Raw genomic sequence first — 27,413 nt, forward strand, 5'->3', positions numbered from 1 at the left:
AGAGCAACTATCATGTCATCACTCAAAGACGCACACGCACATGCGCACACACACACACACACACACACACACACACACACACTGACTCATGCACTAAGGCTAGGAAGGTGTGTTCTAAAAGTTAACAGTAGCAATATTTGGAAATAAAACTTTTAGTCTCTTCCTTACATCTTTCTGTACTGTCCAGGGTTTTAAACAACAGTCAAATAGAAAATAACAGGCAAGATGAAAAACAGCATGAAATTTTGTACCAGCCCCTACTACCGTCCTCCAACCTCCTAGGCATACGTTTCAAACCAAAGGAGCCTCTAAAGTAAACTGAACATTCCAGGGTGCTCTGAGTGACAGTGGGGACATCTGTATCTTTCCATTTACAGGAGACCTTGTAAAAATCACACCGTTTTGAACTCCACTCTGAAAACAAAGAAGGGTAACTTACAGCTTTTGTGGCAATGTACTGTTTAAAATACACAGTCATCCTTCATCCAAATGAAGGTTTCGAGGAAAGTGGTAAATGGAATGTGGAAAAGTGCTTTGCTGATCAGAGACAAATACCCATGAGTATAAAATTATTGACCAAGAGTGACAGAAAGCCTTCTCTTTGGAGCACAAAGTATTAAGACACAGTAGCAGAGAGGAACACTCACGCACCGTCATTCCAAGACATGGTCCCTACTGCTTTATAGAACCTACTCTCCATCTTCTGCTTATTTCCCAGCTTCCGGCAAACCCACACAGCTTACTAACTTCAAAAGATGAATCTTTTGGGTGAGAAAAAGTGGCATACTGAAAATCTGATTATAATTTATTTTCTAGTCCAACCCCTTAACTTTTAAGATGAAGTCATCACGGTTTTACACTAAGAACGAATTCCTCATACTCACTGCCTCAGCCTGAGCAGCGTAAATGTGTTGGCAAACGTTACATACTTTAAATAAAGGGAACGAGTCCACTTCACTACGTGTAAACCAAAATACTGGGGCAGAAAGAAACAGGCAGGGTTCTAAATTCAGAGTCATTAATACCACATTCAAGTGCACTTGAGACGAACACATCATATCGCTGTCGAGGCCGCCTCAGGCTCTCTTTAGACCTTCGTGTTAACACGAGGAATAGAAGCACAGCCTGCAGACCTGCTCAGGGGTAGACCTGGGTTCTAAGGGACGATGCTACTATAATTAACACCCTGGAGAAGTAACAAGGAGTCAGTCTCAACCAGTTTACGTTGTAAAATAGCGTACAACAAACCTCTCACAGTTAGGTTCAGTCAGAAAGCTCCAGCAACAGAGCTTCAGTCAAATAGAGCGTAAAAGTCAGCTGGAGGGTCCTGGAAGACCCTGACAGTGGTCTTCAGCTGAGATTCCTTCAGTCCTAAGTCGCTGGTGACATTAACTAAAGAGAAGGCAAATTCCAAGTGCCGTCAGCCCTTGGGAACCTGAATGTAAACATCTGCTTCAGCCATGGTCTTCTTATTTGGTGACGGAAGCAGGGTGACTCCGGGAGCCACCAGCTCAGACACAAGGAAAAAGACAAAAAGAGTTCACCTTAATCAAAGCAGAGTCCTGTGACTCCCCGCATCTTGTCATATGAGCTCATCCCTTCTAAGTCTAAAAGCACCAAAGTCCACCTTCATTACAAGGACTCTAAAGAGTCTCTTCCCAACGAGCTCCCGAAAGAGACGGTGGGGACTGCGGTTAAATGCGCAGTCGGCCACACCCACCTGAGGCTCAGCTAACACTGCTTGTGACAACATCACTCCCAAACTCTTCATTACGCAAAGCTCGACTACAACGTACAACGGCAGCACCCGGAGTGGGCGCTGGGAACACTGTCCAAGGCTCCTGGGCAAGCAGAGTGTGCTGTCAGCCGCTGAGCAGTCTCTCCAGCACCACAGATCTTGGAAATTTAAAAATAAACTATAAAAGACTTCACAGGGGGCACGGTGAGGATGTAAGAATGGCTGATCATATGACCATCTAAAGCACATTAAATGAGGTATATTTCAGTAACTAACTAATTTCCATGACACCTATCTCTCCTCCGCCTAGGTTATTTGCAGACCTAGCCCCTCAACTAGTAAGAATCCAAGAGAAAACGGTGCCACACTTGCATCAAATACTAACGAGGAAATAAATGCCTACAGACCTTACAGACGGAGTTGGTGAACATTTCTGTCAAAGGCTGTGAAACGGCCAGATGTGTATCTTCGGGACTGATCTTAAAGACGGTCTCCAAACACTGGATTGCAACTAGAAATAAAACGAGGGCAGTGAGGATTAGCAACTTTACAGAAGAGCTTCCTAGTTTTCCTTATAGAAATGTAATCTATGGTAAACGAGTGTTTATGGTCAAAGAACATAAGGAAAGCTAATTGGTTCAGCTGCATAAAGATTTCTGGAGAAAGATGCTAATCTCTTATCTCTCACTAAAAAGTAAGTGTTAGCTAGAGCATAATTTCTGAAGACACACAGTACATCACATTCTTACATTCCAATACTAATGTCTAATTAACACTAATTAACCACCAATGATGCATTAAACAAACCAAAAGGTAGGTATCCTCTACGTGTGAAAACAAGATTTCGACGCGATGAATATTAGTAAGAGAAACGTAATACTTGGCCTGATGCAGGCCCTGGATATTGATCCTGGCATAGTAACAGGGAAATAGGTCTATTTTAAAGTATTCATTCATATATGCGAATTTACTGTGTGCCTACTATGTGTAAAGCTCTGTCCCGAGATGTTAGAGGGACAGCAATAAACATAACAGGAAAAACAAATCACCGTCCATATTATAAGGTAAAATATACAGCCTGCTAAATGATGGCAGCTGTCTCGTCTATATTTGGTGGCGGACACAATAAGTGGTTGGCACAGCAAGGGTACAAGGTCCGGACTGATGCAAAGACACGGATGGAGATTATGTAAGAATCAAAGACAGGATCACAAGGCAGCTTCAATGACATTTTTAAAGAGTGGGGCTCTGTGCTACTGGGAAATGGAGGGCTTTGAAGGATTTAGTGAAGGGAAAATAACTGTCTGTGCTTAGAACTAAGCGAGCGGCAGGAATGTTGAGAACAGCCTAGAGAGAGAAGCGGGAAACCAGGTGGGCTCCCACACAACTGAGGAGCCCTGAGAAGAACCAACCCTACCACTGCCCCAAAACTAACAAATAGACTCACATACGTTCTATGAGACTATTAAAAGACGCTTTATATATCAATTGTAGTCTTGAAAAAAGTAACTCTGTCATAAAATACTCTACCCTCAACAGTCTCAGAAAAATTCTCCTTAGAAAGGGTCTGAATAAAGCACCAAGTTCTCAGTGATAAGAAATAAAAGTATCTTTAGGGAGAAAAATAATGTTTCCCTATACTTCCTTCCACTCCTGTCTGTGTTTAGGTATTTTGGCCTCCTCAGTAGCTAGACCTATAAGAATGTGGTCTTCTCCATTTCAATTTCTCCCTAACTGGTGAAGCTGCATTTAAAATATCAGACTGTAGGGAAATGTCCTCTCCTTGCCATGACACTTACGATAATACAAAAAGAACCCCAGCACACAATCATACAAAATGCACGTGTATTTGTTTACCCTTGCATCCTCCCCACTGGATCAGACCGCCCTTGTTTGTCTTAAACGGGTCTCTTACTGGAAATATGGCTCTATGTCAGATGGTCTGCATGCACCTGCCTCATGCTAGGTCATCTGCTTGGGGACAGGGACTGTTATCTGTCTTTGACTTTACCAGAGCCTGGCAAGTAGTGGAGGGTCAATAAATAGGATCTGTTGGCTCCTTTGTCTGCAGTCAAATAAAATCAAACAAGGAAACGGAAAACGATCAGATCCAGGGTAGAGAGCGTTTCTCCTGCCAGCCAAAACCTAAATAGCCAAACCCAGGCTTAAGTTCACAGACACGAAAAGAGATCAAGAGAACAAAGACAAATCATCATCAACAACAACAACAACAACAACAACAACAACAACAACAACACCAGATCACAGAACTTCCAAGCTCGAGAAACAGGATGGATTCACTTCATGAATGTTCTATGGGGAGGGGTTGATGTATCCTGCCCAGTAGACTTAAAATCCAAGATACGACCAACTAAGCGCAAAGCCGGGACTATGGAATCCAATCCAACAAATACATATCTGTAACACCTATCACGTGTAGGGTCCCTTTTTAGATGCTTGCTATACCAGTGAACAGGAGCTTAACCTCTCAGAGAAGGGATTGAGAAGCAGGGGCCAGGAGAAGAGGGGGGTTAGGAGCCCAGCAGGAATGTAGACTGCAGATAGAACTTAAGAGAGAGTTCAGGGCAGGCCTCCTGGAGAAGGAAACAACTTGGAGGAGATGAAAGTGCTCTCACTGCAGCAGGTAGGGATGCAGAGAGGTGATTCCAGGTCAAGGAAACAGCCAGTGCAGAAGCCTTTAGGCACAAGGATCTGGTGCCTTCCCAGGAAGGAAGCTAATTTGGCTGAAACTAAATGAAAAAACAGTAGGTGGACAATATGTTCAAATTATATAGATTCTTTATACAATGACTAAGTAACATAAGGAGTCCTGGCAAGATTCTGCATAAGAACAGAATCTGCCACAGCCTTAAGAGACGCCTGGCTGTGGCTAATCCAAGGAGGCAGAACAGGTAAAGAAAGACCAGTTAGGGGTTATCACAGTAGAACAAGCAACAACCAGTTTCAACCAGGGGAGATACTAGTGGAAGTAGCAAAAGGTGGTTAGACTAAAAATGCATTTTATGGTTTTGTCTGTTTTCTTGCTTTTTTTTTTTTTTTTTTTTTTTTTTTTTTAAGTGCTGGGATTTGCACATGCAGGGCACACCAGGCAAGCATTCTATGACTGAAATATATATATATATATATATATATATATATATATATTCCCCAACCGCTGACTCAACTGCATTTTGAAAGTATAGACGTTTAGACCTGGTGCAGGGGTGCACACCTTCATTTCCAACCTGCAGAATCAGGAAGATGTCTATGAGTCTAAAGCCAACTTAGTCCATATAGAGCGTTCCAGCCAGAGACAAAATGAGACCTTGAGAAAGAAAGACTGACTGACTGTTGAAAGCACAGACAAGAAGATTTATTAACAGTTAGCTAGATCTAGAGTATGAGAAAAACAAGACCCTGGAATGATGCCCAAGTTTTTGGCCTAAGCTCAGGAAACCCTGGAGCTGCTCTCTCTAAGACAGGGGAGTTGTGGATAGAACAGACTTTAAGTGGGAAGACTGCAAGTTCAGTTTTGGCAATGTTAATTTTGAGAAGCGTACTAGACATACAAGTGGGGCTGTGTGGTAGGCAGCTTGATATAGAAGTCTGGGTTCAGAAGAAAGGGCTTGACTGGGGGTATCGTGCTGAGAACTATCAGCCTATAAACTCGGGGTCAGACAAATAAGCTTAAAGTTCTCAGAAAAGAGACGAGTATAAATAATAGAAAAACAAATGACAACCAACCAACACAAGCAGTTGACTCTGAGCGTGAAAAAAAAGGAGATTCAGCCACGGAGAGAAAGAACTAGAGATGGGATGGGAAGATAACAAGGGATTAAGAAGTGTTCTAGAAGAAAAACACTTATGAACAGGATGAAGGGCCATCGGTAGTGCATATGCCTTTCATCCCAGCACTCAGGAGGCAGAGGCAGGTGAATCACTGAGTTTGAGGCCAGTCTAGTCTACAGGACAGCCAGGGCTGCACAAAGAAACCCTGTCTTTAAAAAAAAGTCAGATAAGGAATAAGAACTGTTTAACTAGACACAGAAATCACTAATACTTTTAATGAGAGCAGAAAGGATGGAGATAAAGGCTTAATTTTTTAATTAAGAAATAAGGGAATTATAAAAAAACAGATATAGACAACTCTTTCAAATAGTTTTGTTAAAAGGGGAGAAAAAAAGTCAGATAAGGGAGATTGAGCAGAACCACAGGAATATCCATTTTAAAACATTTTCATTGTATCTTATGTGTATGTCTGTGACTCCGTAGCGCATATGCACCTGATGCCTTCAGAGGTCAGAAGAGAGCATTGGATCCCCTGCAGCTAGAGTTGAGAGCCACTACGTGGGTGCTGGGGATTGAACTCAGGTCCTCTGGAAGAACAGCCAGTGCACTAAACCACTGAGCCAACTCTCCAGCCCTGTCCCTGCGCCCAATCATTTTCATTTATGTATGTTTGTGTGTAAATACCAATTGTAAATGCAGTGCCCTCAGCAACCAGCAGAGGACAGTAGATCTCCCTGAAGCTAGGCCTATTGGTGAGCGTGAACCACTCTCAGTGTTCCTAACCACCGAGCCATCTCTCTGGGCCTATTCGCTTTTCTTTGCCTCTTCCTTTTTAAATGAATTGGTGGTACGTTTGTGATTGGATGAAAACGACTCAGTGGAGTAAAAATTTGATGATGTAGGACAAATGGGGAGAAACTACAGTGAAGTCCTGGATGGTGAGAAGGGATGGGATAACGTGTGCCAGTAGAGAGATTTCTCTAAAGAAGGGAATATAGCTAGTCCACCCATGGCAATAGGCAGGCAGCTAGGCAAAGCATGTGAGTACTGACAGCAAGGGAATGTTCAGAGTGTGGAAGCTGGTAGATGTCGTTTTATTCTTTCTTTCTTTATGGTGAAGGAAGCATAGAAGGGTAAGGGTTGAAAAGGAAGTCTGGGATTCAGAGAAAGAACATATTAAAATGGCCACACAGGACAGTGAGGGGATGAATGAATGAAGGGCCCTGATCCCCCAGCAGCATTGAAGGTCTGCTTGAGGTACGCAGTCAGGAATCAATACCTAGTCAGTCACCAAAGTTGTACATTTTGCTCCGTCAATTTATAGCCAAGTGGATATAGACGCTGTGTAGGTAGAGAGTTAAAGTTAAACAAGGTTCAGTTTTTCAAGACAGGAGAAATAATACAAGAAAATACCATAATTATTCACCACAGAATTTAAGACGAGTAAGGAAGAGGCAGGGAAATGTACCGGATCAGTGGATTGGAGAGGTTGGTCAAAGAAGTGTTGGGGTGTGGTTCCTGGGGGAAGTGTGCTAGAAGGTACAGGCAGTAGAAGTCAGGAAGTAAAATGGTGAGGACAGAGATGGCTGGTGAAATACAATTCAGGAGCGATACAGTCTAGGAAAAGGTGTCTAAATCTCATCACCCTGCCACTTTAGATCCGATAATTCCTTGTTATCAAGTGCTGTCGGGTGCACTGTCAAGTGTTTAGCATCATCTATGGCTTCTACCCAGGAGAGGCCATAATGCCAGCCTCCCCAAAGGCGGTGGCACGCGAACATGAACCTACAGAACTCCCCTGAATTCAGAAACACCTCTCTACCGTACAGCCAGGTTGAGATCAGAGGAGCAGAAAACCCGAGGCCAGTGGAAGAGTTTGTCCGGGTTGGAAGGAGTTGGGACCGAAGTCATGCTCGTGAGAGTGATTGGCTGTGTGCCGAAGCCACACCAAACTGAAGTCAGAGAGGACAACAATCAGGGATCTGGTAATGGGCAACGCTGGCTGGTGAGACACAGCTCCACACAGTGGCAGAGCTGCTGCTCACGAAGAACCCCGTCCTTCTCCGAGGCTTTTTTAAATGTCTAGAAGGTGGGCAGACACCTCCATGTGATCTCATGTTCAATTAAATTAGACTCACAGAGTCAAAAATAGGGGTCAGTCACAAACAATTGGCACTACTTCTGACTCCATATATAACAAACAGCTGAAGGCCCATATTTTTGGCTGAATGCCACTCTAAAAATAGGACATAACGTCTTGGTTTTTAAAATACTCTCGATTTTCTTTCTGCTTCATAAAAACATCATACCGCCTTAGATTACAAAAAGAAATATCTTTTTATTATGCGATTGCCTTCCTCTGTTGCTACAGAGCAGTTACAGACAAGACTTTTCCTTTGGGAGCCAAACTACCTTTATTTTTCCCAAGGTCTGATGGTCAGGGAGGACAAAGGACCTTAATATTAAATAGGCCAATTTGCAATGTCCTCCACGGTGCCTCACCTGTACCTCTCACTGCCACCTGGAAAGACATCATCCCACCAGAGGAACAAACACCCAACTTTGGCTTATACCTACTTAAAGCATGTCTGCAAGCAGAATATACAGAATTAATAGATGGTCCCCTCTATGGGAGAGGCAGCCCGGAGATGGGAAATTCAAACTGTCTTGCTATTTATTAAGCTCTCCCCAGTGTGCTCTCGTTGGGATAATTAAGTCTTCAGACTACAAGGAAGCTAGGCTCACTGAGCTTGCACAAGCCTATCTGTTCTATATCGTTTGGCCTTCTTATGCCTATGCTGAGCTAAGATGTTATAATGTATAAACACGAAGCGATAACTTCTCCAGTCCTGCTTGGCTTTTCAGATCACCGAATCCAAGATTTAAAGCTCACATAAAACAAGGGTAAAATCCTCTCATCCTCCAAAGTCCCATTTGCTAGAGCTCAATAACGGTTTAATTACTCAGATTTTTTTTTTTAATGTGGTGTCGTTGCAATGACTAAGGTTTTTCATGTGTTCAGAATGAGATCCTCTGCTATTGGAAAAAGAGGGGGAAAACCTTTGAAGTATGAATTTGAACTTAAACATCAGCTTTGTTACATAGTAGCAATTCTGCTGCTTAAACAACCAAGCCTCCTACTCCGGTCAATGGGAGTAATGTTTCTATGATGAAAAGCTTCCCTAAAACATGAATGACATACTCCTGACAGTAATTTTTTTATTTTTCAATCAATAGTCCTACTTCTTATGAGTTAAAACAAGCCTCAGAAAATGGGAACAACACATCTAGTTAAGCCTCTCAACCAAATATTCTGATTTTGTTATTAAAATCACAAGCTTTGGACTGTAACCATTTTAATATTTCTTTACAACAATGACACAAAGAATAGGTGCCTACCTTCCAAACTTTCTTGTTCATCAGAAGTGTAAGCATCCATCTGGCTTTGCTCCCGCAAGAAACGAATAACTGCATAAACTAGGGGCTTCACAGATGACATTTTAGATGCTTAAATACCTCCTTGATTAAAAAAGAAGGAAATATCAAGGGTCATCCACTCTTGTTAAAAGCAATAAAAGCAAAAATATTCATTACCTTGATTACTTTTCTCTCTTTAAAGCCTCAAGAAAGCACAAGTTGTTACAATAATGTATTCCACATGTTCATCCTAACCCAGCTCTACTAAGCTATGTTAAAGCTTGCACCAGTAAAATCGACAGATTTTCAGAACATGTGTAGCAAAGCCTAGAGCTCACCGTGTCTTAACAATGTATATGACATAGATACAAAAAGTATAGGAGTGCAGACATATGGAGAATCACCCTTGAAAGGCCTCACTTCTGAGTTGAGGGAGATTTCGTACTGCTGACTCAGAATGTGAGCTATAATGAGCATCTTTATTCCAAGAGATTTTTTTTTAATGTATTAATCATTTATACTCCACTACTTTTGTAGGTTGAGAGTTACTTGCTGACAACAAGGCTCTGTGGAAAGGTTATTCAACCATTGAGGGTTATTGTTAAAAACCGGCGTTTCTATTTAATCAGCACACCGCTCAGAAATCACCATCTAACCCGACAGATAGTACAAACCGATCTGCCCCTGCCTGCAGTAGCTGTGCTCTCGTGGACAAGCTGGAAGCTCCTGACCGCGTTCATTCACATGGAATACTATGCATCCAAACAGTGGCGCAGGGCCAGGTGGCATTAATGGCTTATTTCCACTAAATCGTATCAGCAATCTGCTCCCCGGGATCCCTAATTCACAGCCAGGGTGTGGTACCCGCCGCTAGGATGTTTATTAGCTTTGTACTTCTTTTAAAGGAGAATCCAGTCTCTAGGCCAGAGAGGTTATTACACGTACTGAGACTAAGGACCCGAGGCAAAAGAAGGAAACAGAATGGGGGAATGGAGGGGAGAGCTGTCCAACCTCCTCCAAGCTTCCCCTCCTACATCTCCAATCACATCCACCTCCCACCCCCATGGTTCCCCCACTGCCGAACCCCGGCTTTTCCTCAGCCCAGACCGTGTTTGCAGGGGGCGCACGGTGCAGGCCTCCAACTGGGGCTGCGGGAGACGCACCCTTTCCAGATAGAAGCCCCCTTACCAGCTAAGAGGACACGAGATGACGGCTGCGGGCCCGGGGGCGTCGGGAAGCGGGTCCGCCTGCCCCCGCGGTCCTCGGAGCTTGAGGGGTGCTCAGGATCGCAGATGGGGCCACGTCTCCCAAACTTCCCCGGCTCCAACGCTGCCGCCGCCCCCTCAGCCCACCCGGCTGCTCTCTAGGCTCTCGGACGACAGGGCTTGCTGGATCCGCCCCAGGGGCGGAGCGGGGCACGGAGGGGTGGGGTGGAGGCGGGGCAGGATGAGGGGCGGGGCGAGGGACTCGGGGCGGAGCCGCCCCGGGGACGGAGCCGGATGCGGGGCGGGGCGAGGGGCGGGGCCACGGCGTAGGCGTGGGCCTGAAGCACGTGGGAGGGCGCTGGCAGGACTGACGGCCTCCGTCTCCAGATCTGGTCTCCTCGGCTTGGCCCACTCCCGGCTTCCGGCCCCGCAGACACCACCTGCCTCCTGCACCTACAAGCGGGAGGACGACGCGCCAGCTGCTGCCGGCCTCCCGGCGTGCCCATGATCTCCCTGTGCCTTTCGACTCTGCGAGGCCTCCACAGGTACTCCAGTGGGCGGGTTAATCTTGACCGTGGGCAGGGTGGGGTCGTGTGTCCGCGAATGGCGTGGGGCCTGGTGCAGCCCTACTACACCCACCCGTGATGCCCCTAGGACTGTCCTTTCCCTCTGCCTGCTTGATGGACTCCGTAGGGACACCTGGTGCTGCAACCTGGGGCCACCTTTCCCTTCCCTCAGGAGGCCATCCTTTCCCCTTTGTTTGAGATTGCTTCAGCCGCAGTCTGTGAGAGTGGTGGCTGAGAGACCCAACCCCCCCAAAAAAATAGGGAAGGATAGGCCGACGCGCCCTTCAGAACTGCAGACCTGATATAGAAAGTGCCGCAGCTGTGGACTCCAGAAATAAAGCATTTCCGCATGCACCTCATGCACTTGTTAGCGGTCCAAGCGTTTAGTATACACCCGAGACCGCTGTGGTTTTGGTACTTATTTCCGTCCTTGCTTTCTAACTTCGTTTTTATTTCCCTCCTTCCTTAAAACATTCGGTCTCTTAACCTGGCAAATTGACTTGGCCCAGAATCGTTGCTTGGACACGGTTCGGGGTATCCTAGGCTGCTGCTTTGAACTGCTTCTTAGCGCTCTAACCACACCCCTCTGTAACAGACCAGTAGCAAAATGGTGAGAGAATTAAATTCTTTGCACGGATATGCCGGGAACAAAGCCGCCACCACCCCCCGTTGCCAAATCTGCCTTACACTGAAAATGAAAGTTCACTGTTTTGAACCGTCAGCATTTCTGCTTTTCGTGATTTTCTGTTGTGCTTTGCCACTCATCTGCGTGGATCTTTGTGTTCCTTAGTGCACCCAGGGGACAATAGTGATTCTGAAGAGGTCACCTGTGACTATGATTTGAGCAGGCTTTGTTGTTTTCTGGTCCTCAGGCTGGAAGTGGTAGAGCTGTCAAATGAAGATATCCCTAGAAATGAAGTTCTGTTTTTCACTCACTGGAAAAGCAAGAAGAGAGAATAGATTTCCATTATAAAGCAGCTAGCTTCTCTTCTCTTAACTTTTTAATGCTGAGCCCCCTTTACCTTTAAAAGAAATTGCTGAAAACCTAGGAACATTAATTTTGGTCTTGCCGATTATATCTATCGATAGTTAACCATATGTAATTAAAACTGAAACGTTCATAAGAGATTAATGTTCATTGAATAGTAGTAATAGATAGATTATATGCATATTTTTCCATTTATCTTCTCAGTGGATGCTGGAGTGAATTAATACAAAATAGCTTGATTACCACATACACCTGTACATTTAAGCTATTTCTCCATTTTATTTTGCTTTTTATTTTGCTTTTTTTTTTTTTTCGGAGATGGGGACCGAACCCAGGGCCTTGTGCTTGCTAGACAAGCACTCTACCACTGAGCTAAATCCCCAACTCCTCTCCATTTTATTTTGATTTAAAAGGAAAAATCTTACTGCACATTCATATATAGGTAGAAAGAAGAATATTTTAATAGCTCTCTAAGGTAACCATTGTCGGTGTTTGAGGTCACACCCTTTTTTTTTTTAAAAGGGTGAGTTGCAGAGTGGAGTTGAGAGTGTGTGTACCACTGGACTCTTCTTAGGCTGCTCTATTAAATCCACTTGGTGTATCTTTTTTTTTTTTTTTTAAATTGAGTGGGTACTCTGCATAATTTTGAGTCACAGTTCATTTGGGAATTAGTGGCTATGTTACGGAGTTTTTCTAATGCTGGCCTATTTGATTATGTACTATCAAATATTACATTCCTTGGGGTTGTCATCCATTTTTATGAACAGTCTTCAAGTGTTCACTATAGTGGACATTGGAAACCTGGAATTTTATTAGTAAGTGACATCCTCCTATCCCCTGAAGTGACAGTTTCAATTTATTACTTCTCTGGGGATAGTTTTGCTTGTTTATTTCTTTGTTTGTTTTTGTTTTGTTTTGTTTTTGAGACAGGGTCTTGCTGTATAAAGCCCATGCTGGCCTTGAATCCATGGTCCTCATGTTGTAGCCTCTCAGTTGCTGTGACAATAAGCATGATCCGCCTCATACACACTGATCCACCTCTCACACATACTGATCCACCTCTCTCTCTCTCTCTCTCTCTCTCTCTCTCTCTCACACACACACACACACACACACACACACACACACACACACTAGTATTCTCAACCTGGAGTTCTTGTCTTGCTAGAAGTGAACTCATAGACTGTCACTGGCTGGACAGAGTAATTCTGATTTGTTTGTCATTAAAAATAGTATTATAATCAGGTATAGCAACATGTTCCTGTAATCTGAGGGTGGGAGAATGGGCAATAGGATCAAGAGTTGAAGGCCAGCCCAGGGTATGTTGCAAGACCCAGTATCAAAAAGTTTGTTAATTTCAAAAAAGAAAAAAAAAAGGGGTATTCCTTGAAAAGAAAGGGAGAAAAGGGATTTTTGGCCCAAAGTTCACTCACTTTCACCAATGCTGTGGTTTGCGCATCAGTTCCTCTGTAACACTGTTGTTCAGACGTGATGTGTATGTGCCTGGCCATACATCCACAGTGAAGGGTTGAGACTTAATAAACAATATTTAGTGTAAGAGCATCCTAAAATGCAGCTGAGATTCTTTTTAGCATGAGTGTAAGGTCTTGGATTTGTCTACCAATGGTGGTAATAGTTTTAAGGGACAACAGTTTTAGCCACCATTGCTTTTCCTTATCACTACAAAGCTCTATGAGGCAAAAATCCTGTTATAAGCTTCAGTGTTACGGAAGATTCTACACCTCATGTTCTCCTTGACCTGGCCTCAGGGCCCATTGTACAAACCTGTAACCTTATTATCTGCCCTCTAAATGTGGAGAACTGCTTATATATTGTATCCAGACTCTTCGTTCATGCATGCAAAGAAACGAATATGTAAAAAGTCATAAAATTGTTATCTTCTTAGAAGTTGGTAATATGCCAGGTATAGTGGTATGTGCTGTTATCTCAGCATGTGATAGACCGAGGGAGGAAGATTGTGGGTTCCAGACCATCCTGGGTCTCAGTGTGAGACCCGGCCTCAAAGAAGTGGGGTGGTGGGATGGTGGTTAGTACTAGTAATCTACTGTAAGTATATCAGCTCTTCTGTAACTTGAAGACACAGATAACAGTCCCTATGGTGGTTTGAATAAGAATGGCCCCCATAGGCTCATATTTTGATTCTTAGTCATCAATAGTGACACTATTGACAGTGATTAGGAAGTGTGGCCTAGAGGGAGGAAATTTACTGCTGGGGGTGGGCTTTGAGGTTTCAAAAGCCCATGCCAGTCAGCCTCTCTCCTTCCCTCCCCATCTCTCTGGATCAGGACAGCTCTCAGCACTACACTTGGCTACCACCAGGATAATAATGGACAAGGCCTTCAGAGATTTAACTGTAAGCCAGCCCAGTTAAAGTTGTCTTGGTCTTGGTGTCTCTTCACAGCAATACAACAGTGACTAAGACAGTCATTGTATACAGAAGTAGTCCTTAACTTTGGGCTGAAATGAGCAATATAGAATCTGTTGTTTCAAACTCTGTCCTCTCAAAAAAGTTGATACTAAATAACATGGGAGGCCTTCTGTTCTCTTTTCCGGTTTACTCTGGCATTTGGGCACCTCTGGGCCAGGTTTTTATTTGATAGAGGTAGTGTGTTTTCTTTCCTATTGACAGAGCACCTATATGCTGTTCCCAAGACAGCTTGGCAGGTAGGATGGTTGATGGGAATATCGGCTCTACTTCTTGTGAATAAACAGCCCAGTAACCTGGAGATTAGTAGTAAGTGGTAGTTGCTGTCATGCTAGCACTTACCACAGCACTGTGTCCACTTTGTTACATGTCCTGCCCTTGGTGTGTGTGTGTGTGGTGGGAAGGGGACAGACAGACAGACAGACAGACAGGGTCCCACTGTGTAACTCAATAGCCTTGAGTTTGCTCTGTAGCCTAGGATGGCCTGAAACTTAGCCTTTAGCATCCTCCTGTTTCTTTCTCTACGCTAGAGTTAGGATTACATTTATACACTACCATGCCAAGCTTAAATGTTCTTAATAAGTCTTTCTTTTTCAAACCTTTAATTTCTTAGTGTAAGCTCTTAGAATAGAGTTTGTAAGTCAAAGGGCATACATAACTTTCAGCACTTTGGTCCTTATCCTAGTCTTTTCTAAAAAGAAAAACATTCACAGGCTGGGGAGATGACTTAGGAAGTAAAGTGCTTGCTAAACATGAGATGCTGATTCATGGGCAAAAGGGAGCTTGGGGGATGGGCAAGTGAACTGATATACAAATAAAAGTCTGGGCTTTAATCTGCAAGAACTGATCTGTCTGGAAATCTCTGGAAAGCTGTTTTGAGTAGAACACAAGGCTGTCAACTTATACCCCACCTCACTGACTTTGAGTCGTTTCTTCTGCTGCTCCCTTCCTCAGAGCCCCTCTCCAAGCCAAGGCTGTTCCTTGGCATCAATGGATCAAGCTCAGCTCCTCATATATGGCAAGCACTTTACTTTGATTCTTAGGAAAGACAACAGTACATTTTTTTAACATAGCAGTTGACTCAGAGATCTGCATGCCTTTGTAAGCACAAACAATAAGCTAGCTGGGTGGGAACCTGCTCCCAGATCACATTTCTGACATGCCGGGGCCTAAACTAGCTCTGACCCAGGCTAGAATAACTCAGGAATCTGCCTGCATTTGTAAGTACAAACAATAAACTTAGCTGGGTGGGATCTGGCCCTGTGATCACTCCCAAAATCTCTATCTCCTTTTTTAATATCATTCTGACAAGCTGGCTCATAGTGCAACCGCCTTTGTTCTTTTAGGTCCATGAAGCTGCTTATATAATTATTATTACGTCCTTATATTTTGCATACTTGAGAGATTATATATCCTTGAACTTGTGTTTTTAGAGTTCTTTCCTACAGCCTTAAGTACCATCTTGAAGGTCACATTTTGCCAAGGACATTAGACACACCCTCACCTCCTGGATTGTGCTGTTTCTAATTATCATGGAGTAATTAATCTTGGCAGGGAGAATAGCTCCTGAAGGAGGAACATAAAGTAAATTATGCACATTATTATACAAACAAGCCCCATGCTCATAGCACTCGTCAACACTCGTGGAGGCCCATGCCCTGCTGGCTCTGCTCCAAGGGCAAAAACTGTCACACTGCCCCTTCCACAGCAACCATGCAGGACTTGACACGTCCACTCCACTTATGAAAAGACTAAACTCAGGGAATAGTTGATCTCCATAGCTTCATGGCCAGCTAGTCTAGCTGAATTAGTGAGCTTCAGGTTCAGTGAGAGAACAACAGAAAGTAAGTTCCACATTGGCCTCTGACTTCCATAAACACAGGAGTGTACATTCAAACACCTTTATTTACCACACAGAAAACAATCCAAGTTATAACAATACATCAGAATATATAAGTGTGGTTTCTCTACACTTTCACCAGTACCTTGGCATTTAAGTATTTTTTTTAAATGCTTACCAATTCAGTAAGTAGAAACTTCTCTTACTATATAACTTGTGGGTTCTTATATTTCTATTGTGGTTTATTAGGTGACTATAATTTCTTGACAAGTTCAGGACTGTGGTATGGAAACAGAAAAAGCAATTTGTTTTCTGGTGTAAGAATTTAATCATATAAAAAATCTTAGAAAGTCAATGCACAGTTATTTATAAATGCAATAGTTTTTACATGTCTGATCATAGTTAAGTAAGATTGAGGCTGCACCCCAGCACATATTAACCTCTACACTTAGGACAGTGGTGCCAGGAAAAAATTGTGCAATAAAGATTTGTAGGCACAATATCAAGAAGCTAAACTAAGATTAGTTGTCCAAAACAGATTATAGATTAGTTTAAAAATGGGAATTTTGGTGTGATGTCTTTTCACTGCTAACTTTGGTCAAAAAAGAAAAAAAAAAAAAAGAAATCCCCTTTCTCTTTTTACAATCTTCTGGTTCAGACAAAGCACAGAACTTTTGTGAGGAGAGACACTTATATTAAAGACGTGGAGAGCCAAGGAAACGAGCGTGTATTAGGTGCAGATTCACAAGCCGAGGTGTGGGTCACAAAGGGCATGTCTGGTGTTTGGAGTCTGGATCCAGCAGGCCTCAGTTTGTCTGCTGCCTCTGTCCCTGGAAAACTGTGGTCTTTGGCTAAGGTAGTTACCTGTGACTGTCCTCAGGAAGTGGACCACTGGCTGGACAGTATCTGCAGTCACCGAAATTTGAAGGTGTATTAATTTTTTAATCTTCTGTGTCTAAGGACACAGCAGTGAACAGAGCAGACAGAAATCTTACATTGGAGGAATTTGCCTTATATAGTGGGAAAAAAAACCCAAAATATGTAGTATATTAGATTTTAAAAAACGAAAACCACGTTTTGCTACTTTTAGAGCATCAGAGGGAGATATTCAGTACTGATGGGAATGACAGAAAGTGACATTTGATTAGTGATCCAAGAGGAATGGGGAATTGTGCTGTGGAGCTACCAGGAGCTGAATTTCCAAACTGCAAAATGTAAAGGCCAATGTGGTGGTGTGTCTGGTGTGCTTGAGACAGTGAAGGAGCCCGTTGTGACTAGGGTGGCATTAACATCAGACTGGGCAGGACGTAGGACAAAGAAAAGTATATTCATGTTAAAGATTCAGAGATGAGAAGTGTAAGGTGATGTGAAAGTTACCTGGCTAGACAGGTTCCTGTACTTTGTCATGAACTTTCTACCAATGACAGTGCTTATTATTGTGAACTAACCTGTGCGATGGTTGGGCACCTTTTCTGGTCTTCTTGTACACCTAACCATCAGCCGTGTGCTGAGTAGGAACTTAGTTGTTATGTGATGAGGTCAGATAGCTGCTGCCTGGGTATCTGCCTCCTGTTGGTATGGTCTCTCATCCAGCAGGGTTCCGTGAGAGTTGACATATACACAAGTTGTGTTAATGGAACACTGTCAACTGCCACATTCTATTAGGTAAAGTAAGTCCCAAGGCCAGAGCAGAGTCAAAACAAAGGGAAGGGTCTCTATCTCTTGATTGGAAAGGCAGCAAACTCATCCTGAACACATGAATGCCTCTAGCGGAAACTGAGTCCACCACTGTCTTAGCCAGTGTCCATTGCTGTGAACCATGTGAACCATTGCATGTGGTGACCATGGCAACTCTTCAAAAGGAAAGCAAATTGGGGCTGGGTTACAGTGTAGAAATTTAGTCATCATGGTGGAGAGCATGGTAGCATGCAGGTAGATATGGTGCTGAAGAAGTGGCTGAGAGTGCATCTGGACGTACAGGCAGCAGGAAGAGCAGACACTTAGCGGCCTGGCTTTATCTACTGAAACCCCAAAGTGCCCCCAATGGCACACTTTCTTCAACAAGGCCACCTCTACTCCAACAAGCCTACCCCTCCTAATCCTTTCAAACACTGCCACTCCCTGGTGAACAAACATTCAAATCTGTGAGCCTATGGAGGCCATTCTTATTCAAACCAACATTATCTATCATTTTCATGTCTGCTGTTAGTTGCTGTGTTCTGTCTGTGGGTTGGAGGTTCTTTATTTGAAAAGCTTTTGAATTGGGACTGTCAAGACCTGGTAGATATTTCAGTATTTTTTTACTTTGAACTTTGAGATGGATTATTCCTGCCTTTTTCATTTTTGCCTTTGCTCTACAAAGATTTGCATTTTAAATGGATCGGCTGTGGCACTCCTTTTCTTTATGACTTATGTCTTTAGTCCCATGCCTAGGAAGCCCGTCTCCACTCCAAGATAGTTTTACAATTTCTCTAATACTTTTGTCTTAAACTTTTTGTTATTTACTCATGTGAATGTAAGTGTATTGTATTTTATAATAGGGTGGTACAGTTGGGGACAGAAGAGAGTGTCGGATGTCCTGGGACTAGAGTTACAGGAGGCTGTTACCTGCCCATTGGGGGTGCCCATCTGGGTCCTTAGGAAGATCAGCAAGTGCTCTTAACTGTTGGGCCATCTCTCCATCCCCTACTTTTATCTTTTGCTTTATGCATTTACATCATTTATTGGTTGACTTTTTTTTTTCTTTTTTAACAAGAGTCTCACTGTTAAGAGCAGTCTGGCCTCAAATTTACCACATGCCTCCTGCTGCCCTTGCCTAACCCCTGCCTACTGCACGAAGCCTTTGCCTCTGCCTGGAGCATGCTGGGGTTACAGGAGGAGACTACCATAACTGGCTTGAAGACTGATATTTTTAAACTTCCAATCATTTATTAAAACCAAAGAAAATCAATAGAGAGTTTGTACAAAGTGGAGAAGAATCCAAATTACAAGCCTATGTTTCTGATTTACACAGTGGACTTAGAAGTACCTGTCTCCACCACTCTGAGGTTATCCAGTTTCTCCCACTTGGCATTGAAATGGGAACCCTAGTACTTCAAGCCAGTTTATGTGTTGGGTGTTTCTCCTGCAGACATCCATGTGCAGTGCCTGTGGAAGCCCAAAGAGGGCGGCAGATACTACAAAACTGGAGTTATATATGCTAGCGAGCCATCATGTAGTCCTGGGAATGGAGCTGGGACCTCCGGAAGAGCAGTCATTGTGGTCATCTCCCCAACCCTTGAGCTGGGATACTTCTGAAAGCAAGTCCCATTTGAAGGAAATATGAAGAGGAACAATATTTTGCTCTGTATTATGGGCAGAGATGCAGAGACTAAAATAACCACAATTTTCTGGTGAATCCTACTCTCTAAAAATTCATAATAACTGTATTATCAGGGCTGCATAGTTAGATTCTGTTTGTTCACTTGTTTGTGCATTTGTTCATTTATTGTTTATTTTTTTTTAAGACAGAGTTTCTCTGTGTAGCTCTGGTTGTCCTGGAACTCACTATGTAGACCAGGCTGGCCTCTGCCTCCCAAGTGCCACCACTGCCAGTCCTGAGTTAGATCTTACTGTGAACTTAATTTATTTCCCAATCTTCTAAATTCTAGTAGGAATTCTGTGCAGTACTCACTTTCTTCTTTGTGAGGGTAAGAAAAAGAGAAACTGTATTTGCCAAGGAGCGCCTGAGTCATGAGCTTGTATTACCTGATTGAGCAGCTCCTTCCCAGGTCAGTCAATCAGTCACCTGGTATTTGTTGAACTCCTGCTAGGCTCTTACTCTCACGGTTGCCTTGCCCTAAATCTGTTTTACAGCTTTCCTCTGTAGACTTGATCTTTTGCCACTCCTTTTTACCCTGATGTAACCATTTACTTAAGTCAAAAGCTTGGAAGCTGAAACTAGAGAGACAGCTCTGAGGTTAAGAGCAGATTCTGTGCTTAGAGAGGACCCAAGTTCAGTTCCCTGCACTTCCAGCACCCCACAATCCCTCAAACTCCTCAGCTCCAGGCAATCTAACACTTTCTTCTGGCCTCTGAGGGCATTATACCAGATGAACAAAAGCCTCTATTCCCGCCAGCAGAGACAGATGGATCTCTGACTTTCAGGACAACCTGATCTTCATAGCAGGTTTCCAGACAGCCAGAGTTACATAGGACCCCATCTCAAAGAAAAAAGAAAAATGTGCCTCTAAATATGAAAGCATATTTCTAGTATGTTTAAGTCCCTCCCCTGCCTCTCTTCACCCATGTCCCTTTTGGTACCCTAGAGGTAACCACTGGCCCATGCTTTTCCTTTGTCACCCCCTTTATACATGTTCTCGAAATGCACGCTACCCCAAGCTACCTATGATTTAGGTTTACTTGCTGAAACTAGTTTCATTTGGCCACAGTTCATTTTCACTATTTCTACTGTTGGGAATCTTTGGTTGTGTGACACTTCCAAAGTTTATGCATTTTTTTGTTCTTAGATCTTTAGGTTGTTGCCCTTTTTTTGCTAAGATAGATATATAGATAGATAGATAGATAGATAGATACATACATACATACATACATACATACATACATAGATACACACACACTCCCAACTTTATCAACTGATCCTCTTTCTTTTCTAAGTGATTATATTAATTCTCTCTTCTCTCCAACACTATTCATGAGTAGCCATTAGTCTACCACACTAAAACAATTCTTGATGTTATAGAGGCTTTTGTTAGTTTAGTGCTTATAAATGGAAATAAACACTTGTCACACATAAACATTTATTGTTGAGTCTTAGCATCTGTTCATCTTTGTCATTTGTACAGTATGCTTGTTCATATCTATATTAATCAAGGTTCTCTAACAACAGAACATTTATATAAAGTGGAGTTATTAGGGTGGCTTACAGGCTCCCATCCAGCTTGTTTAACAGTGACTCTCCCAATGGAAAGCCCAAGAATCCAATAGTTATTCAATACAAGATGCTGGGTGTGTCAGCAGGTTTTCAGTATACACCCGAATCCAAAGAAATAGGCTGTAATACCAATGAAGGAATGCATCAACAGCAGGATAGATGAACTAGCCAATGAGAGGAAGGGTGAGAAGGAAAAAAGCAAGAGCTTCTTCCTTTCCTATCCTTCATATGAACTGCCGTGAGAAGGTATGGCCCAAACTTAGTAGGTCTTCTTACTGCAGAAGACCTGGATTTAGGGGGGTTTCCTACCTCAAATGATCTAGTCAAGATCACTCACAGATGTGGCCAGCTGCTTGGGTTTTTAATTAATTCCAGATGTAATCCAGTTGACAACCAAGATTAACCATCAGACTATCTTTTATCTGTTTGCCCATTGAACTTTCTTTCTTTCCTTTTCTCCTGTCCTCTTCCTTTCCTTCTGACATATCTCACTATACTACACGCATGCATCGCCATGGTCTGCTTTAGTGGACTATTTTTATATTCAGTGTAAACTCTGTTTCTATAGTCAGTTGTGTTCTATAAATTCTACCTGTCACTGTTTACAGCATTCAAAAGATCTGTTTATAACATAGATGATTGGTATGTGTTACTGAGCTAAACTCTGAGGAAAAACTTTAGACAAGGCAGAAACTATCTCTGCCCTCACTTTACTCACAGGAGTCAAAGAATAAATAGATCTTTAAGATAGATTATGAGACATGCTGTTTGTCTCAGCTTAGCTCGCACTGCTTCGGGTGAATTTATCTGGCCACTGCTAAATTCGGTTCCTCTGAATCCTATACGGATTTCTTAATCCCAAGCATTGCTTAAGATAGTTGACAGTTTCTGAGACCAGGAACCCAGCTTTGTGTTGTTCGCTTTAATAGGTCTAACATTTAGCGTAGTATTATATCATAGTAGATGCTGAATTAATCAAGTGGATGAGTGAAGGGTAGCATCAGTAAGAAATGGAAGATTCAGTAGTCCCTGCTCATAGAGACCCAGTTACACACTTACAAATGTCGAGTGTAGTAATATGCAGTAGTCAGTTAGCTTTTGCTGGCTTGCTCCAGCAGCAGATACCGTGGGCACGGACAGAAATGAAGAAGTGGGAACTTTGTCATATTCTGCAGTCATCATTGGAGGCATTCAGAGTCACTTAGTCCCTTACAGACCCAGTCGATAGCTCTGTAAAGCAAGAGTGTAATTAATGGTTCTCCAGAAGCAGAGCTCTTCTCAATCTGTTGGCCTAGATAGATGTGCCAGTCTGCGAAATACTGGGTCAGAAGCAATCAAGCTGAGAAGGGGCAGAAGGCAAGTCTCTTTTGGATGGCCCTGGGGTCATTTCATTCAGGGGAGCCAGACTCTCCCGAGAGGTACTTGAGATTGAGGACACACATGTCTGTGAACAGGGCGTGCTCTTGGGAGAGGCAGATTCTATTTGGTCAAACTAAGAAGTGGTGACATGCAGTTTCAGCTATGTGGTGGGAAAAGTACCCTGCCCAAGGACAGCATGATGATGAGGTCATATCTAGAACATACCTCTTATCTGCTTTACTAAAGCCAGCTCCTGTGCCAAAAGCACTGTACCCTGCTAACAGCCTGGACTTACCTGAAAAGAAGCATGGGAACCTGAGTTGGAATATAAAAGGACTCAGCACGAGTCAGGAAGATGTGCTCATCAGAAATGCTTCTTACCAACACTGACATGCTGTAAAGGTTCAGAGGTGGTGGATGGTGGAACATGGCTGTTTACAACCTGTGTGTGCACTCCAGGGCTTCCTGTTCCATAAACCTTAACATGGTGCTGTTAACCATGCAAGGCACGGTGCACATGGGCCCTTTCTGGAGACAGATCGGCATTATTTACTTACTGAAGTTGGTTCTTTCTTCTCAAATATATCTACTGAAACTGCACTTGTGATTACTGACCCAAAATTATACAGTAAAATGAATGAAATAATAGCCAGGTATGTTGGCACATACATATAATCTCAGAATTCAGAAAGCTGACGTAGAAAGATTTCTACACATCAGGAGCTAGCCTGGGGCTATATAGCAAAATCTTGTCTTGAAAAGTAAATGAATAAATGTACGGAGATAAAAGAAGACGACTACTAAAGAGAAAAGACCGGTTGAGAGAGCACTGGGTCAGTCTGGTGTTCAGCTATGGACTGTCTGGCATTGGGGTGAAGGGAAACTAGAGAGAAGGCCTGGGGGTTAAGAGCCCTGGCTGCTCTTCCAGACTGGAGTTCTGTTTCCAGCACCCACATTCAGTGGCTCACAACAGCCTGTAAATTGAGCATCAGAGAATCTGATGCTCTCTTCTGGCCTCTGGGGGCATCTGAATACAAGTAGCATACATACATGCATGCACATAAATTAAACAACTAATACGAATCTCTTAGTAAACAGATTCATTAGAAGCATTTTTTTCTAAACACTTTCAGAGAAAGATGTATCATGCAGACCCATAGTGTAGCTGAAAGTGAGCAATGCCATGGATAACGGCCTAAGGAGTTCTGTGTGGTAAGTGTGCAAGCAGACTTTCATAATTAATTATTTTTATTTCATGTGCATTAATGTTTTGCCTGCCTGCATGTATGTCTCTGTGAGGTGTTGGATCCCTTAGAACTAGAATCAGAGAGCCGTGAGCTGTCATGTAGGTGTTGGGAATTGAACTCAGGACCTCTAGTAGAGCAGCCAGTGCTCTTAAACGCTGAACTAGGACTAATTCTTACTTTGATTATACTTTGCTTGTTAAAAGGCAAAGGACACTCAGTATAGTAATGGTAAAAAATTTCATACTTAATAATCGGAGTATAAATGTGAAGATGGTAAATCCCTTAGATGGTCAAGAAATTGATAGGACAGTTCGAAGGAGAGGGGTCACTTCCAAGATAGAAATAGGGAAAGGACGTGGTGATTTATGTGTTGCAGCTGGGCTTTGAAGGATGTGGATTTGGATGTGGAGAGACCAGTGCTCTCTAATCCCTTGTTTACCAGAACTTAAAATAGTACAGTGGGTAAGAAGGCCAGAGCTGCTCAGAACTAATAAAAATCAGCTGAGCGAGGGATTGTGCTGTGCAGCTCCTGAGGTCCATGGAGGTTTCACAGTCATGCTGTCTCACTGAGCTAACATGGAGGGAATATTAAATGCCTCCTACAACCTTTGTAAAGACTGGGGGAGTTACCGTATCGAAAATATAGTGCAGTGTTTGTTACCAAGCATTGTAACTTACTGCATCCCCCTTTCCACTCAAGGCGGAAAACAAAGAGTACTGGGGGCTGGGTATTGCAGATGAGATACTGAAGGGAGCTCAGTGGAGAACACATGCTTAGCATGGGCAAGGCCCCGCCCGGGTTCCGTTACCTCCACCTGGAAAAGAAGCTACAGAGCTGTATCAGTGAGGAGGGGAGGACTGGCTGGCCTGCTGAGGAGAAGTTCTAAGAGGGAAAATGAAGGATCAGAGTTCTAGATCTCTATTCATTAGGATACCAGTCTGATAAAGAGATTGTGTTAATTGTGAGGTCTTGTTTCTCTGCTAAATAAACTACCCACTAAGAGCGGGATAGCACAAACAGCACCCAGGAAAAAGCTCTTAAAATCCTGTGTAGTTTGCAATTAGAAGACTGACGTGGCTGCTAAGAACAAGGCAGGAGAGTCAGTGGTCAGGGGATATCAAGTTTGGGCTGTCAGTCCAAATGGAATCGTTTCCAGCCTGGCTGTTTGGTCTCCGTGTGATAGAACCTGTCAGTCCAGAGCCATTAAGTTCCTAACTGTGGCTGAGTGGGCTTCCCCAGCACTGTTTCCTATGACCAGCACTCCAGTCTCTACACCACATTCCTCTGCATCCCTCCCTCCCTCTCTCCAACAACTGCTCAGCTCTTCTCTTCTTGGCCAGAGTCTGTTTCTGTACACTTGTGGTTTGAGTGTAGAAGGTTCCCCGTGTGTTCCTGTGTTTGGACGCATGGTCCCAGCTAAGGCACTATTTTAGAGAGTTGAGGAATCTTGAGGAGGCAGGGCCTGGCTGGAAAAAGCACTGGAGGAGGTCCACTGGGGTTTGTAGCCTGGCCCTGCTTTCTGAGCACTCTGCTTGTTGACTCAATGCAGTGTGACCAGCCATGTCATGCCTCTGCTGACACACCTACCAGGCCACGGCGGGCTGCATTCCCTGGACTATGACCCCCAAATAAGCCCTTCTTCCCTCAAGTTGCTTCTGCTCAGGTACTTGAGCATAGCAAAAGGAACTAAGCTCTCCACGTCCGAGCTCTCTAGAGGTGACACAGTCCTGTCAGAGAATTGCGCATCTCCAGATGTTAGTATTCCAGATGTTAGATCTCTCCTGCTCCTCAGCTCCAGCTGTCTCCAGCCCTGTCTCCAGCTCCACATCACCACACTTGGGCCAGCAAGAAAAAAGTGCTTGCCACTGAGCTTGGCCTGAATTCAGTCTCCATAACTCCCAAACACCTGCATTCACACACACACACACACACACACACACACACACACACACACACACATTCATACACACATACATACACTCATACACAGGCACACACACACATACACTCTCATACACATTAGTAATAGATAAGGGGACTGGATAGATAGATCAGTGGTAGGAGCATTGACCATTCTTCCAGAGGACCCAGGTTCAAGTCCCAGCACCCTCATGGCAGTTTACAGCTGTCTGTAATGCCAAGATCTGATACTCTTACACAGTCATTCATGCAGGCAAAACACTAATGCACATAAAATAAAAATTAAGACATTTAAAAAATAGATAAAAAATTTAAAACCAGCACACTGTACACACTGTCTTTCATGGGCACTTGAGTATAAAACACCGCATCTGAAACTTACATAGTAGTTATTTCCCAAAGCCTGTCTCACCTTCCAGCTCACCCAGAAAACAAACTGTAGCATTTCAACTTTTACAGAGTTCCGCTGCTCTTTAAAAATCTCTTGAGTGTTTCTTGAATTTTTTTTACTACTGCTCCTTTTAATTCATGTTGTTTATTAGATGACTGTAATTTACTGGGGTTGGGGGCGTCTCTTTTGTCCTTCAAAATGAGCTACCAGAGAGCTTCTTGAGTACAGTTCCTCTTCAAGCCCTCACTAAAGGGTTTCTGCTGTGTGTTTGCTTACTGGAAACAGCATCACCTGGCCCTCACTGGCTAGCCCAGGCTCTCTAGCCTCCTGAGTGCTGAGAGTCGAGGCTGAGCTGCCATGCCTGTGCAAGAAGCTTAAGCTGTCTGGTGTGGTATTACACAATCTCCCATGGTGCTGCGGGCACCTCAGGCCTGTGCTCATTACTCCCGAGTTCCTGATGCCCACTACACATCTCGCTTGGACACTGCTGGCATCACCAACCAAACACATTGGAAGTTAATGCACATTGGGCTCCTTACCACCCCTCGCTCAGCTCTCAGAGCCTGTGTTTTCCTACCCAACACCACCATCCCAAAAGGGAAAGAAAGTCCCATTCTAACCTAGTTCTGAATGACTAGGTTACTCAGAACCTATTCTTGGTGACTGGCACCGTGACATGACTGTGCAAACCAGAAACCTCTTCATCTCCCAGGTCACCCTCCTCTCACCCTCAGCATCTTGTCATAAGGTGCTGCTGTAGGTGGTGGGAACAGACTGGGCTGCTGGTTCCGTAGTTGTGATGTTCTCGTGGGAAGTGTTCTGCTTGAGAGGCCCTCGGATGAGATTGCCCGGCACACAGATGTGCTGCTCACTTCGCTGTGTGTCTTGGTTAACTCAGAGTTTTCCACCTTCATCTTTTCATCTTCAGAGTGAGCAGTGATTGGGATGATGGAAAGAAACACTTAGCATGAGCACCCAGGAAGTAAATGACCATGGACTCATCTAATTCGGCGTCTTCCTTTGGTCTCAGTGCATCTTCCAAATCTAAAAGAGCTACGTTGGGTAATTAGTCATCTTTCATCTTTGTTAGCAAGGTTCTTTTTATAGGTACTTTTTATCTTTTATTGGTCAGGAAACTCTTCTCTGCTTTAAAGAAGTTTCGCCCATCAGAATATCTGAAGTCATTAAGAGCAGTTTGCCTCGGTTCTGCACGTGCTATAGAGATGGAAGGTGTCATGACTACCCTCATTTCCCATACTAACTGTTGTCACATAGTTACATATATGAGGATCGTGGTTTCTAGGGTTCGCTGTGCCAGACCAGCCCTCTGATTGTGTCTCTGCCTGTCTGCCACAACACACACGTGAGATTGGAGAGAAGCAGCGGGCACTGAAGACATGTCACGTGACTACTGTGGTAATAGCCGTGGCACTGAAAAGAGTAGTAGAACTGCAAAGGTGATAGTGTGACTGGCTGGATGTATGGTGCTTAGCTACCTTCACTCTGGGGCCACCTACTATGCCTGTGTCATCCTATCTGAGGTGGAGTCTGTCAGTGGTGCTGGGATGATGCA

The 27,413-nt window shown here is 43.6% G+C and overlaps 2 protein-coding genes across 2 annotated transcripts in view; one reads left to right on the plus strand and one right to left on the minus strand.

The window, feature by feature from the left end:
• Positions 1-10,333, minus strand: part of Sgtb (small glutamine rich tetratricopeptide repeat containing beta) — a 34,571-nt gene extending 24,238 nt beyond the window's left edge. The window contains exons 1-3 of the mRNA XM_032898957.1: positions 10,108-10,333; positions 8,927-9,046; positions 2,146-2,249 (exon numbers count right to left, since the gene is read on the minus strand). Of these exons, the coding sequence (XP_032754848.1) occupies positions 2,146-2,249; positions 8,927-9,026 (204 nt within the window). The 5' untranslated portion in view covers positions 9,027-9,046; positions 10,108-10,333. The remainder of the gene's footprint in view (positions 1-2,145; positions 2,250-8,926; positions 9,047-10,107) is intronic.
• Positions 10,334-10,482: 149 nt separating this feature from the next.
• The window catches only part of Nln (neurolysin), a 91,275-nt gene continuing 74,344 nt past the window's right edge, over positions 10,483-27,413 (plus strand). Inside the window, exon 1 of the mRNA XM_032898958.1 lies at positions 10,483-10,694. Within this exon, the coding sequence (XP_032754849.1) occupies positions 10,654-10,694 (41 nt within the window). The 5' untranslated portion in view covers positions 10,483-10,653. The remainder of the gene's footprint in view (positions 10,695-27,413) is intronic.

Source organism: Rattus rattus, chromosome 3 (assembly GCF_011064425.1).
Source record: "Rattus rattus isolate New Zealand chromosome 3, Rrattus_CSIRO_v1, whole genome shotgun sequence".
Lineage (NCBI taxonomy): Eukaryota > Metazoa > Chordata > Mammalia > Rodentia > Muridae > Rattus > Rattus rattus.